Source organism: Mirounga leonina, unplaced genomic scaffold (genome assembly GCF_011800145.1).
Source record: "Mirounga leonina isolate KUSES-001 unplaced genomic scaffold, KU_Mleo_1.0 Mir_104, whole genome shotgun sequence".
In the NCBI taxonomy this organism is placed as follows: Eukaryota; Metazoa; Chordata; class Mammalia; order Carnivora; family Phocidae; genus Mirounga; species Mirounga leonina.
The window spans coordinates 6280220-6296069 of record NW_023270231.1 but is presented as its reverse complement, the minus strand read 5'-3'; the positions used below and the strand labels follow the sequence as shown (position 1 = coordinate 6296069).

The following is a 15850-nucleotide window of genomic DNA, read 5'->3' as shown; positions in this document are numbered from 1 at the left end:
TGTGACACTTATCATGGTTGATGAATATACACTTGACCCTTGAAGAGCATGGGGGCTGGGGGTACAGGCATCACACACAGTCAAAAACCCACATATAACTTTTGACTCTCCAAAAACAACTACTAATAACCTACTGTTGACTGGAAGCCTTTTAGATAACAAGCAGTCAATTAGCACATATTTTGTATGTTATATATATTATATACTGTATTCTTTTTTTTAATTTTTTTATTAACATATAATGTAGTGTTTGTTTCAGGGGTACAGGTCTGTGATTCATCAGTCTTACACAATTCACAGTGCTCACCATAGCACATACCCTCCCCAGTGTCTATCACCAAGCCACCCCATCCCTCCCACCCCCCACCACTCCAGCAACCCTCAGTTTGTTTCCTGAGATTAAGAGTTTCTTATGGTTTGTCTCACTCTCTGATTTTGTCTTGTTTCATTTTTCCCTCCCTTCCCCTATGATCCTCTGTGTTGTTTCTCAAATTCCTCATATCAGTGAGGTCATATGATACTTATATATACTGTATTCTTACAATAAAGTAAACTTGAGAAAAAATATTATTTAAAGAATCATAAGAGAAAATACATTTACAGTACTATGCTGTATTGAAAAAAAATCCACATATAAGTGCACACATGGTTCAAACCCATGTTGTTGAAGGGTCAACTTTACTTTTATTTCTATGAGTGTGTGTTTAGCTTCTGTCAGCCTCACTAGAGTGCAAGCTCCAGAAGAAGAGACAGATGTGTAGGTTTTACTCTCTTAGTACAAAACAAGAGTTCAGTAAGTATTTTTTGGCTCGAAGAATGACTGGTTGATTGATCCCTAACAGTGAAAATGGAATTTGCTAAAGATGGGGTTTACTTGGTTCATTAAAATAAAAAAGGAAAGAACGGGGGTTAATTGGAATGTGGACCAGGCAAGATGGAGAAAGTTGGGGAACAAGAACAGGATTTCTCAGTAAACTGTAATTAACTCAGTATGTTAGGCTAATGGCCCACCAAATAGAAATGTACCCGCTACCATCTAGAGGACATTCTGCCCAGGGAAAAATGATAGTGGTGCTGGAAAGAATTACTACCTCAAGCCAGAGGGATCTGAGTGTGAATTAGCAAAAGCAGAAATTTCTCAAGTTAATTAGTGGGAGGTGCCATTTCCGAAAATTAGAAGGAGAGAAAGACTATAACTGGATGGACCTTGTAGAGTTGCTTCAGACATGCCCCTCCCTTTATGCAAGCAGTAATAAACCACACCTCAGATAAAAGGATGACACAATCCCCCCTTGTTTTCTGATCTACCTTTGGAAAGAAGTAGTTTACTTGGAAGAAAGAGGAAGCAGTGGGTTAAGGAGCTGCCTTCCTATCCCATCTTGGCCTCACCTAGCCCATTCTAGTATGCTTCGGCCAGAACAAAGCCTGGGATTCACAGCTCAGGTCAGGTGGTTTCCCTGCCTAAAGCTCTTCAGGACTCCATTCTACTCTCAGCATAACAGCCTTAACAAGCCATCTGGCCTTTCCTGTCCCTCCAGCCTCATCTTTTGCTCTTCTTTTTCCCTCACTTCATGTGCTCTATAGAGCACTCCTATGAACTTTGTTTCTAGAACCAGTTCTTCTATCTGGAACACCCCTGCACAACCTTCCTACTTAGCTAAGTGTGTATATGTATTATGTATACACACACATATACAAACATGAACATTATTTTCTGAACCATTGAAACATCTTGCCCCTTTACCCATAACTACTTTAGGATGAATTTCCTAGGACAAGAACATTTTCTTACATGATCACAATATAATTATTATAATAAGGAAATTTGACATTATTAAAATACTATTACTAATCTTCATTTTTAAATTTTATGGCTTGTCCATTTATGTCCTTTATACCTATTTTATCTCCCCAGGCCAGGATCCAACAAAGGATCACACATTACATTGACTTATCATATCTTCTTAGTCTGTTTTAATCAGAAATCATTCCTCTGCCTTTCTTTGACCTTTGACATTTAATACCTTTAACATAAGCTAGTTGTTTTGTAAAATTATCCCCAGCTTGAGGTTTCTCAATGTTTCCTTGTGACTACCACAGAAATGATGCCCTGTCCTTGGTACATTATAACAGGAGGCACAGAATGTCAAGTTATACCATATTGGTGATTTTGCTTTAATCTCTTGGGTTAAGTGGTGCCTGCCATGTTTCTTTACTACAGTGATTCTTTTTTTACCATTGTAATTAATAATTTTGGGGAAAGATACTTAGAAACTTTGGAAATACTCAGTTCTTCATCAGACTTAAGTCTACTTGTTTGCATCCATTTTACATCTGCTTTATTTTTTTTACTTTTTTTTTAAATTTTATTATGTTAATGTTGGTCACCATACAATACATCATTAGTTTTTGATGTAGTGATCCACGATCCATTGTTTTCGTATAACACCCAGTGCTCCATGCAGTACGTGCCCTCAATACCCATCACCAGGCTAACCAATCCCCCCTCCCCTCTCCCCTATAAAACCCTGTTTGTTTCTCAGGTCCATAGTCTCTCATGGTTCATCTCTCCCTCCAATTCCCCCCGCCCATTTTTCCCTTCCTTCTCTTAATGTCCTCCATGTTATGCTTATGTTCCACAAATAAGTGAAACCATATGATAATTGACTTTCTCTACCTGACTTATTTCACTTAGCATAATCTCCTCCAGTCCCACCCATGTTGGTGTAAAAGTTGGGTATTCATCTTTTCTGATGGCTGAGTAATATTCCATTGTATATATGGACCACATCTTCTTTATCCATTCATCTGTTGAAGGGCATCTCGGCTCTTTCCACAGTTTGGCTATTGCGGACATTGCTGCTATGAACATTGGGGTGCATATGGCCCTTCTTTTCACTACATCTGTGTCTTTGGGGTAAATATCCAGGAGTGCAATTGCTGGGTCATAGGGTAGCTCTACTTTTAAATTTTTGAGGAACCTCCACACTGTTTTCCAAAGTGGCTGTACCAACTTGCCTTCCCACCAACAGTGTAAGAGGGTTCCCCTTTCTCCACAACCTCTCCAACATTTGTTGTTTCTTTCCCTGTCCATTTTTGCCATTCTAACTGGTGTAAGGTGGTATCTCAGTGTGGTTTTGATTTGAATTTCCCTGATGGCTAATGATGATGAACACTTTTTCATGTGTCTTTTAGCCATTTGTATGTCTTCTTCAGAGAAGTGTCTGTTCATCTCTTCTGCCCACTTTTAGACTTGATTATTTGTTTTTTGGGTGTTGAGTTTGAGAAGTTCTTTATAGATTTTGGATACCAGCCCTTTATCTGTAGTGTCATTTGCAAATATCTTCTCCCATTCTGTGGGTTGCCTCTCTGTTTTGTTGACTGTTTCCTTTGCTGTGCAGAAGCTTTTTATCTTGATGAAGTCCCAAAAGTTCATTTTTGCTTTTGTTTCACTAGCTTTTGGAGATGTATCTTGAAAGAAGTTGCTGTGGCCGATGTCAAAGAGGTTATTGCCTATGTTCTCCTCTAGGATTTTGATGGATTCCTGTCTCACATTGAGGTCTTTCATCCACTTTGAGTTTATCTTTGTGAATGGTGTTAGAGAATGGTCGAGTTTCATTCTTCTGCATGTGGCTGTCCCATTTTCCCAGCACCATTTATTGAAGAGACGGTCTTTTCTCCACTGCATGTTTTTTCCTGCTTTGTCAAAGATTATTTGACCATAGAGTTGAGGGTCCATATCTGGGTTCTCTATTCTGTTCCATTGGTCTGTATGTCTGTTTTTGTGCCAGTACCATGCTGTCTTGGTGATCACGGCTTTGTAATATAGCTTGAAATCGGGCAACATGATGCCCCCAGCTTTGTTTTTCTTTTTCAACATCTCCTTGGCGATTCAGGGTCTTTTCTGATTCCATACAAATTTTAGGATTGTTTGTTCCAGCACTTTGAAAAATGTCATTGGAATTTTGATCTGGATGGCGTTGAAGGTATAGATTGCTCTGGGTAGCATAGACATTTTAACAATGTTTATTCTTCCGATCCATGAGCATGGAATATTTTTCCATCTTTTTGTGTCTTCAGTTTCTTTCATGAGTGTTTTGTAGTTCCTAGAGTATAGATCCTTTACCTCTTTGGTTAGGTTTATTCCGAGGTATCTTATGGTTTTTGGTGCTATTGCAAATGGAATCGTTTCTTTAATTTCTCTTTCAACAGTTGCGTTGTTAGTGTATAAGAAAGCAACTGATTTCTGTGCATTGATTTTGTATCCTGCCACATTACTGAATTGCTGGATGAGTTCTAGTAATTTGGGGGTGGAGTCTTTTGGGTTTTCCATATAAAGTATCATGTCGTCTGTGAAAAGAGAGTTTGACTTCTTCTTTGCCAATTTGAATACCTTTTATTTCTTTTTGTTGTCTGATTGCTGTTGCTAGGACTTCTAGTACTATGTTGAACAACAGTGGTGAGAGTGGGCACCCTTGATGTGTTCCTGATCTTAAGGGAAAGGCTCTCAGCTTTTCCCCATTGAGGATGATATTCGCTGTGGGTTTTTCATAGATGGATTTTATGAGCTTGAGGAATGTTCCCTCTATCCTTATACTCTGGAGAGTTTTAATCAGGAAAGGATGTTGTATTTTGTCAAATGCTTTTTCTGCATCAATTGAGAGGACCATATGGTTCTTCTCTCTCCTCTTATTAATGTGTTCTATCACATTGATTGATATGCGAATGTTAAACCGCCCTTGCGTCCCGGGGATAAATCCCACTTGGTCGTGGTGGATGATCCTTTTAATGTATTGTTGGATCCTATTAGCTAGGATTTTGTTGAGGATTTTGGAATCTGTATTCATCAGGGATATTGGTCTGAAATTCTCCTTTTTGATGGGGTCTTTGCCTGGTTTGGGGATTAAGGTAATGCTGGCCTCATAGAATGAATTTGGAAGTTTTCCTTCTGTTTCTGTTTTTTGAAACAGCTTCAGTAGAATAGGTATTATTTCTTCTTTGAATGTTTGGTAGAATTCCCCAGGGAATCCATCAGGCCCTGGACTCTTGTTTTTTGGGAGGTTTTTGATCACTGCTTCAATCTCATTACTGGTTATTGGCCTATTCATGTTGTCAATTTCTTCCTGTTTCAGTCTTGGCAGCTTATAGGTTTCCAGGAAGGCCTCCATTTCATCCAGATTGCTTAGTTTATTGGCATATAGTTGTTGATAATAATTTCTAATAATTGTTTCTATTTCCTTGGTGTTGGTCATAATCTCTCCCCTTTCATTCATAATTTTATTAATTTGGGTCCTTTCTCTCTTCTTTTGGGTAAGTCTGGCCAGTGGTTTATCAATCTTATTCATTCTTTCAAAGAACCAACTTCTAGTTTCATTGATCTGATCTATTGTGTTTCTGGTTTCTAATTCATTGATTTCTGCTCTAATTTTAATTATTTCTCTTCTAATGCGTGGCTTAGTCATCGTTTGTTGCTTTTTCTCTAGTTCTTTGAGGTGTAGAGTTAGTTGGTGAATTTGGGATTTTTCTATTTTTTTGAGTGAGGCTTGGATGGCTATGTATTTTCCCCTTAGGACCACCTTTTCAGTATCCCATAGGTTTTGGACCGATGTGTTTTCATTCTCGTTGATTTCCATGAATTGTTTAAGTTGTTCTTTGATTTCCTGGTTGACCCAAACATTCTTGAGCAGAGTGGTCTTTAGCTTCCAAGTGTTTGAATTCCTTCCAAATTTTTTCTTGTGATTGAGTTCCAGTTTTAGAGCACTGTGGTCTGAGAGTATGCAGGGAATATTCTGGAGAAAGTTCCATGTGTGCTCAAGAAGAATGAGTATTCTGTTGTTTTAGGGTGGAATGTTCTGTAAATATCTATGAGGTCCATCTGGTCCAATGTATCATTCAAAGCTCTTGTTTCCTTGTTGATTTTCTGCTTAGATGATCTGTCCATTGCTGAGAGTGGAGTATTGAGGTCTCCTACAATTAACGTATTGTTATCAATATGACTCTTTATTTTGGTTAACAGTTGGCTTATGTAGATGGCTGCTCCCATGTTGGGGGCATAGATATTTACAATTGTTAGATCTTCTTGTTGGAGATCTGTGTCTCTTATTACAGACTTTAGTTTAAAATCTAATTTGTCTGATACAAGAATTGCTACCCCAGCTTTCTTTTGAGGTCTGCTGGCATGGAAGATGGATCTCCATCCCTTCACTTTAATCTGGATGTCTCTTTAGGTTCAAAATGAGTCTCTTGTAGACAGCATATGGATGGGTCCTGTCTTTTTATCCAATCTGCAACCCTGTGCCATTTTATGGGAGCGTTTAGGCCATTCACGTTGAGAGTGATTATAGAAAGATATGAATTATTTGTCATCATGTTGCCTGTGAAGATGTTGTTTTTATAGATTGTCCCTGTAAATTTCTGTTGTAGATCACTCTTGGGGTCTTTCTCCTTTTATAGAACCCCCTTAATATTTCTTGCAGGGCCAGCTTAGTGGTCACATATTCTTTCAACTTCTGCCGGTTGTGGAAGCTCTGCATCTCTTCATCCATTCTAAATGAAAGCCTTGCTGGATAAAGTATTCTTGGCTGCATGTTCTTCTCATTTAGTACCCTGAATATGTCTTGCCAGGACTTTCTGGCTTGCCAGGTCTCTGTGGATAGGTCTGACGTTATTCTGATGTTCCTCCCTCAGTACATAAGGAATCTCTTCCCCCTAACTGCCCTTAAGATGGTTTCCTTGGTTCTAAGATTTGCAAGTTTTACTATTACATGCTGGGCTGTTGGCCTGTTTTCCTTGATCTTAGGAGGGGTCCTCTCTGCCTCTAGGACTCGAATGTTTGTTTCATTCCCCAGATTAAGGAAGTTCTCAGCTACGATTTGCTCAAATACATCTTCTAGCCCTCTCTCTCTCTCCACTCCCTCTGGGATTCCAATGATTCTGACATTGGAACGCCTCATGGTGTCACTTATTTCCCTGATTCTATTTTCATGGATTCTGAGTTGTTTTTCCCTGGCCTCCTCTTTTCCCTTTTTATCTATTATACTGTCTTCCAGATCGCTTATTCTCTCTTCTGTCTCAGTTACCCTAGCTGTTAGATTATCTAGATTGGATTGGATCTCATTGATAGCATTTTTAAGTTCTGCCAATTCACCTTTTATTTCTGCCCTTCGAGAATCTATGTTACCATTAATTGATTTCTCCATTCTAGCCATTATCTTCACAATTGCTAGCCTGAATTCCATCTCCGACATCTTGGTTGTATCTGCATCCACTTGTAAATCTGCAGCATAAGTCATAATCTCTGAGTCTTTTCTGTTTTGGGGGCTCCTCCTCCTAGTCATTCTGTTGATGGGTGTTTGAGGGAATGTATAGAGTCCAAATTATTGACCAGAATCCAGGCAAGATGCACCTGTTTTCTTGGGACCTTCGGGTTGCTGGCCTCTTGTTTTCCCAGCCTGTCTTCTGCGGGAGGGGCCTGACGCGCTGTTACTCAGGCAACCCTGTTTGGGCGGTGCTGCCCTGCCCCCCTGTGGCGGGGGATGGGCTCAGCGGGAATCAGTCTTTGGGGCTTTTGTTCTCTGGTGGCTTTCCCTGGCAGCTTTCTGCGTCTCTTCCGTGAGTCAGAGCAGAAGAGACCGTTTCCAACCCTCTGCCTCAGAGCAGAGACCTCAGTCCGTTCTTCAGTGAGCTCTCCAGGCCACACCGTCTCCGTTTCTGTCCGTGCTGCTATAAACTGCAGCGTCCTGGGTTGTGCTCCCCTCCTCAGCGCTCCCAGTCCTGCCTCCAGATCGGGGCTCCTCTCTGCCCTTTGTGCTTCTAAAACCGCCAGCCGCTCCCAGTTCGCGCAGCACGCACTCCGCCGCTAGGGGTCCTGTCCCGGGGACTGCAGTTCGTTTGCGCGCGACTCCGCCCCTTTGGGTTTCCACCCCGGAGGTTGCAGTTCACCGGCGGGACCCCTGCGCACCGGGTTTCCATCTCGGAGGCTGCAGTTCACGTGCACACGACCGTGCTCTGGTTTCTGTCGGGGGGGGGGGTGGCCTGTGGTTCAAGTGCGCGCGACCCTGCCAGTCTGGTCCTCCACCCCGGGGGCTGCCCTAAAGTTCTTTCCCGGCGCTACCAGTCTGCAGTGTGCACCCGTCCGCAGCGCGCGAGGCTGTCGCTCACCAGCGGTGTAGGATCCCCACGGCCAGGCACCCTCCCGCTGCCGTTTATCCTCCGATATCTGCCCACAGAATCACGGCTTTCCGCTTTGTACCTCAAAACCAAGCTCCTGCGATATTTTGTTTGTAGAGATCCAGATCTTCTTACATCTCAGGCTGGTTTCGTGGGTGCTCAGAGTGGTCTGGTAGATATCCAGCTCAATTCCGGGGACCAGTTGAAATAGGGTCCCCTACTCCTCCGCCATCTTTCCCTCCTCTACATCTGCTTTATTTTTAAGAAAGCTTATTTTACAGTGTGAATAAAGAAAAGCAAAGAATATGATACAAAAAATTGACTTTTTAAACCACCCCACCTAAAATACCTGCATCTCCCATATCAATCCAGTCTTCCTTTTTGAAGTCCTTATTACCTAAAATTGAGAGAAGTCTGATATGTATGGTGTTAGCCATGGCAAGATTTCTCATTTGCATTTTCAACTCTATTCATGAATTATCTTTTCATTTCCTTTTATTTTACAATAATAAAAAAAATTCATGAAAGGGACATTTTTTTATAACGAGAAAGAAGATATGCAATATTATTTCTGGCTTACCATATGTCATAATATTGCTTTTGGTCACATTATGATGGGCATTATAATTACATTTATTTTTTCCATGCTTGCTACAAGGGCTCTCTTAAGACTCTGAAGAGCTCTTCTGGATTGAAAATCACTTGGATTGATTAAACTCATGAGGAGAATTATGATAAGGGTCAGATCATATGGGCATCAGGAAGGTAAAATATTACCATTTAAACTAGAAATGGAACTTTTTCTCCTTTAAAGAATCATATTTTCAATGATAGGTGAGGTTGCTCATTGTAAGATTAATAATACCTGATGTTCACTCGTCCATTTATTCAAAAGAAAATCATCCTGTGAGCCTACTAAGTGAGAAACACCATTATATATAACTTCTTACAAAAGATGTCTTTGAATAATATCCTTCAGGATATCCTCACTTTATTTAATAAATAAAATATATATTTTATTTATTATTTATTAACCTCTCTTCATACGTGTAAGAATGGCAAGAGGGAAACTTGAAGGCTTGCTTATAGGTTCCATTAAAAGAGCTCAGGAACTGGAATATCCTAGATAAAGCAGTATTTGTCCCCCATCTAGGAGGATCGTCTGAAAAAGTGCTCAGTTTCAGAAATCACCAAATGGAGTTGGAGAGGAAGGAAAGGGTCTCCCACCCTCACCCCCAGTCAACTACATTAAAAAAAAAAAATGGGGTCCACGGAATGACATTCTGTACAACCCAGTCACCTCAAGCCAAAGTTTCCTAGGAAAGAAACTGTCTTCTCCGTCCCACCTATTACTCTCATTTGAGGTTCTGACCATAAACAACATTCTCCAAAATATCAGTACCAGAAAATTTTAGAGCTAGAGAATACCTTTCCCTTTAAGATACGGTTCAGCATACTTTTATGTACTATGTAATTCATTGCTTACAAAAAGCTTGTGAAAAAAGTAGAATAAGACTAGTTTTCCTCATATTACAGTGAGGACACTGAAGACTGTGAAGGTGAAGGGACAGCTCAGTTTTAGGAACAAGCCACAGATAGCATTCTGACCTCTGGGGGTCATAGCCCACAGGGCCATACTTTTCCTGATAGGCCTAACAAGGTCATCAGCACCCTCCCCGTATCTTAAATGCTTTCATGGTACTGATCACAGTGCTAGTTGTATATTATTTTTATGATTATTTGCTTTATGTCTCTCACTCTTGAACATATGGTTTATAGGGATTGAACATATTTGGCTCACATTGTATCCCAGAGTCTACCTTGGATGGATAGGTGGACCAGTGGGTGAGCCATGTTTTCTTCTGACCATGGCAACTTCCTGTGTCTGTTTTCAGAGCCTCGCTTGCTGCCAGAAATGGCCTTCTCAGTGGACTCATCTTGGCACCGGTGGCAGTGGCGGGTCAGAGATGGCCTCCCCCAGCCTCCATCAGAAGCCACACCACTGTTGTCCCAAGACAAAAGGAGGCAAAGCTACAACCTGACACAGCAGCGGGTCGTGTTCCCCAACAACAGCATGTGCCACCAAGATTGGGCCGAGGTCTCCCGGAAATACTCCAGCAACAGAATCTGCACGACCAAATATACCTTCCTCACCTTCTTGCCTCAGAATCTCTTTGAGCAGTTTCATAGGTACACAACCACTTGGCCAAGTAATATGTGCTTTAACCAAGTATTTGCCAGTATTTCTGCAACAAAGATGCTGCCCTCTGGGCCACATAGCCTTTAATACCCAAATGCATAAACCTTGAAAAGACTTGTCATTCATTTGCTCATTCATTCATTCAATAAATATTAGATTCTACTCTGTGTTAGGCCATGCATTAGCTGCTAGAGATACATGAGGGGAAGAAATGAAATTGTCCTGACTGTATTTTCTAGTGAAAGAGACAGACGTTAATTTTAAGAATTATATAAATTGATATAAAATTAGAACTTAGATAGATACTTCCAAGGAGAGGTATATGGTGATCTTAGAGTGAATAAGAGGGAGATCTGGCCTAGTTAAGAAAGTCAGGAAAGTCTTGCAGGAGGAAGTGATAATTGAAATATAACCTGAAAGAAGAGAATGCATTAACTGGGTAAAAACAGAAATCAGGAAGGGAGCCAGGGGAATGTTCCTGCCAACAGACCTTCATGTGCAAAGGCATAGTGGCAAGAAGGAGCAAGATGCACTTGAAAAACTTAAAAATGTAAGCCATAATTTCAAGATAATACATGCAAAATCATCTTTTATTTATAAAGCAAAATATATCAATAGATATCATCCTAAATTTTGTAATTACTATTACAAGCTATCATTTATTGAGCAACTATTATGATTGAGAACCCTCTACTGTGTATGTAACAAATATTATCCTTTGTAATATTTATATGAGCTCTTTAAAGTAGTTAGTACTATCCCCATTTTATACAAGTTGAAACAAGCTCCAGAAGGTCACACAACTAGTGAACAATTTGCATTTGAATATGTCTGGGATTTGGCTTCCAAGCCCTTACTATAATTCCAGGTGACACTGAAAGAGAATGTCATTTTTGTTGGTAAAGGCCAACAGTAGGGAAGAAATAGCGTGGAAAGTATATTTTCCTCTCCATGGTTTTCACTCACACTTTGCTTGCTCCTTCCAGATGGGCTAACCTCTATTTCCTGTTCCTGGTGATTCTGAACTGGATGCCCTCCATGGAAGTTTTCCACAGAGAAATCACCATGTTACCATTGGCCATTGTGCTGTTCATCATCATGGTCAAGGATGGCATGGAGGACTTCAAGAGACATCGTTTTGATAGAGAGATCAACTGCTCCAACATCTGGATATATGAAAGGTAAGAGAAATCATTCTTCTGTTTGCTTTCTTGCCAATAGGATATGCAAGCTCATCAGCATTTTCAAAGGATTGGTCTCTTTTCTCACATTTTATTTTCTTAAGTTCACTTAATTCAGTGATTCTCAACCTGGGCAGTTTTTCCCAGCAGGGAACATTTTACAATGCCTGGAGACATTTTTGGCTGCCATATAGGGAAGGAATTTGCCAACGGCATGTAGTGGATAAAGGCAGAAAGATGATGCTAAACATCTTACAATATACAGGATAGCCCTCCACAACAAATAATGTCAGTAGTGCTGAGGTTTAGATACCTTAATTTAACATGTGTAAACACTCAAATTATTAAATACAAGAATGTTCCATCATTAAGAGTAGGGTTGAAACCTCAAGAATTGATGTCTAGAATTGACTGGATCCTCTTGGGAGACCAAGTTTAAGAGCAGCTCTTTGGAGAGTGACAGGCAGTGTCTCCCAAACAAGAAAATGTGTAACACTTTTAAAGCATCTGAGGCTTCTTGTTTTTAAAACTTAACCAGGTAGGTTTTAGGACCTAGAGTTGGCACACCTGTTCTTGGCTGCCTGAGTGGAAAAGGAAGATCCCCGTGGGTGACGTCGATATTCCAACAGGAGGAGTCTCAACAGGTAGAAGGAAGTGGCCTGGCAGGTGTACACCTGTTCTCTGCAAGCTTTTTCCTTGTCATTTCTCACCTGGTGTTTGTAAACCAGCTTTTTATTTTTAATTTTCCTTTTGAAAGAAGAGAGAGAAATTTCCAGCAGAGAAGGCAAGTAAAAGATGTCAGGGACATGACTCACTGGCAGCTCAACAATGGAACTGATTAGCGAAAAAACTCTTTTACGGGGAACTCATGTGCCGTGCTATGAGAATTAAAGAGACGGATTGAGCAGAGATGAGAAAGGAAGGGAAGAAAAGGTGGAAAAGGAAAGAAGACAAGAAACGAGTGGTAGTCTCCAACCTGCCCTTTGAAGGACCGTCCTACAAAGAGAATCCCAACAGGCATTATTGTGGGAATCAAATTAAGACCAGCAAGTACACCATGTTGTCCTTCATACCCAAGAACATCTTTGAACAGCTACACCGCTTTGCTAATCTCTATTTTCTGGGCATTGTGGTTCTGAATTTTGTCCCCGTGGTCAATGCTTTCCAGCCTGAGGTGAGCATGATACCTATCTGTATCATTCTGGCGGTCACTGCCATCAAGGATGCTTGGGAAGACCTCCGGAGGTACAAATCTGATAAAGTGATCAATAACCAAGAGTGTATCGTCTATAGCAGGTAAAGCAAAACCCAGTGGGGAATCTTGTGGGCCTATAGCTCTGATCTTTCTGTGACTGTTGCCATTACTGCTACTGTTTATAGAGGAGATGGATTAGGGAGATAGAATTACTTTATTTCAGTGAAGCCGTTTAATTCTCCACAGTCAGAATTATGATCTAAAACCAAAAACCAGATTTAAAAAAAAAAAAAAAAAAAGCTTGAATCCGTTGTTTATTTTTTTAAAGGATTTATTTATTTATTATTTATTTATTTATTTGAGAGAGAGAGAGAGAGTACAAGCAGGGGGAGGGAGAGGGACAAGCAGATTCTGCACTGAGCGCGGAGCCCAAGGCAGGGCTGATCTCCCAACCCTGAGATGATGACCTGAGCCAAAAACAAGAGTCACGCACTTAACAGACTGAGCCACCCAGGCACCCCTTGAATCCACTGTTTATTAAAATTAAGAGGTCTTTATTATGTGGCATTTTCTTTGGTGTTCCAAATATGTTTAACATTTAAGAATTTTGCATAAATTCTCATCCACTGTTAGTCCAGTGTGACTAAGAGCACACTGGAGCATATTTGGAGACCTCTGGACAGAAGAGGCATGACTATTTTTCAGGAGAGCAGTAGAGCATTGAATTAGATGAACACACTGCCTGAGTCAAATCACTCATTAACTACATGATGTTAGGCAGGTGACCCAACCTCTCTGAGCCTCGTTTTATCATCTACAAAACTGAAACCTTTCCTGGGGTGATCATGAGAATTGCATCATCGGGAAGTGTTTAACACTATGCCTGATATATAATAAATGTTCAGTACGCAAGCTGCAATTGCTTTATTTTTCAAATGTAAAACTCATGTTAGCTCCATCATCAAGGCTTTCCTTAAGATTTCTCTTTGATGTTGTCCCAACAAAAGCAAAAACGGTGAACCACCTGTCTTGCCACATTATTTAAAGTAATTTTAGACATGCTGTTGTTTTACAAAGGTTCCATTGAGGGTTGTTAGGGACAGGACATTCTCTCGGTCAGCCATATCCATATCTCTCTCTAGTGAAAGAGAGAAAGATAAGAGTTATTGTAGGTCTTAACTTTATGACTGCACATGCAGCCAACAAAGAAGCAAGGGAGTCAAGTCTGGGCTTACAGAGCAACCGCCCTGACTGAGCGCTTTCTGGGCTAGCAATCCAAAGCCTTTGAGGACTGAGTCCCTAGCAGGGGAAGGCATGCCTTCTTGGCAGATAAGGAAAACGTCCATCTCTTTCAAGGAGCACCATCCCTCTGACTTTATCAACCCCAACCCAGCGGGTGTTCTACAGTCCCTCTCGTCACTCTTAGAAGTGCACAGCAGCTATTTAGGGGCTTCCTTCCAAGGAGGGGTTCTCTTCCCCAGGGACATGGAGGGTGACCAACTTGGAGCTGGCTGATGGAAGGGTTTATAAGAGACCATTGAATACAAAGGACTCATTTGTCTCCAGGGCACCTCTACAAAAAACTCAATGCCCTCCCTCAGCATCAGATGTGCTTCTGGTCTCTTTGCTTGCAGGGCCACTGTTCCATGTCTAAAAAGCTAATCTGAAGCGTGTGTGTGTGAGCAGCTAAATCTAATTGTCTTGATTGTTAGCACACTGAACACCTAGAGATGAGATTTAGTCATTCCTCACCTTTGAATAATAAAATTATAAAAAGGGAAAATAATTGTCAGGTTGCCTTTCTTTGAAGAGACTGTCAACCAATCCACCCCATCACTTTTTGTTTGCTACTTTTCTCCTTTGTTGTTTTTCTCAGAGACGACACACAGTGGTGAGCCAGGAAACTGGTTCTTTAGGGAAGAATGAGTGTGGACCTCAATTAGCCTGATCCTATTCTCCCTGATCTGCCAGAAATCCCCTGCCCTAAGCATGGGCCTAGAATCATGGGCCTGTTCTTGGGGATAATCTCAGTGTTGATCAGACCCTAGACTGACCTGGGCTGGGAACTGGTCTGACACAGGCCAGGCTGTTGTTCTCTTCTCAAAATAGCTTCCAGGGAACAGGGAAAAACCGAGGTGATAGCAATCCTAGCAAAAAGAGACCTTGGTCCACGGGTTCACTGGCAGCGAGGGACATAAGAGGTTTTATAGTAGCAGTATTTCCCAAAGTGTATTCAGTGGAATAATAGTGACAAAGAGATGGTCCCTGAAAAAAAGACATTCAGGATCAAAAAATAATATATTGGCCCTCCTAACCCATGTTCCATGAGGGAACTAAGAAAAGAGACACAGTAAAGAAATCTGCCCATCCTTAACTCAGTGTTGTTCCAAACTTACTTAACCTTGGAGATTTTTTCTAACATATATTAACATCTCAGTTTGGTGAATTTTACCTTCTTCAATATAGCAAAATAATTGACTACAGGGCCAGGCAAGTAATTAAATGAATGAAACAGACTAATACAAGAAGAAAAGATACAAAAAGACTAATACAAAAAGAAAAGGTACAAAAAGAAAAGCAATATTATCTGTGTACTAATAAATGGGAACTGATCTTCAACATCAGTGCCAGGATGAGCTAGGGAATGGTGAGCACTGTGGCAAACAGGGGGACCCATGTTCTCACATCAGGAAGCAGAGCTGGGCACCATGTGGAAATATAACCTAGTATTGCCAGATTGTCTGAATTTTATTAAAGGAACTTAGAAGTTAATATTTTTATATTAAAAAACCTGATATTTAAATGAAATAATCTAATATAATTTTTTCAAATACTTCATGCCTATTTTGTTTGGCTTGAAGTTCTTATTTTGCCTGTGAGCCCCTAATTTGCAAACTTTGCTTTAGTATCTAGTCCTAGGAATCTGGAGTCTCTGCAAAAGAATAATTAGATTCTTCTTTTGGATTCATCTTCAGTGAGAGAACGTCTTAACCTCTTTGGGCAGTGATGGGGTATGACTTTGAAGTGAGACTGCAAGCCTGGTATTCAGTAGGTCTAAACTTGAGGCCCAGATCTGTGACTGACTACTAATAATAGCTTAGAAAA

General features: G+C 40.7%; 1 protein-coding gene across 1 annotated transcript in view; it reads left to right on the top strand.

Annotated features, from left to right (window-relative positions):
* Nucleotides 1-10084: 10084 nt before the first annotated feature.
* Nucleotides 10085-15850, top strand: part of ATP10B (ATPase phospholipid transporting 10B (putative)) — a 113636-nt gene continuing 107870 nt past the window's right edge. The window contains exons 1-2 of the mRNA XM_035013732.1: nt 10085-10359; nt 11356-11550. Of these exons, the coding sequence (XP_034869623.1) occupies nt 10085-10359; nt 11356-11550 (470 nt within the window). The remainder of the gene's footprint in view (nt 10360-11355; nt 11551-15850) is intronic.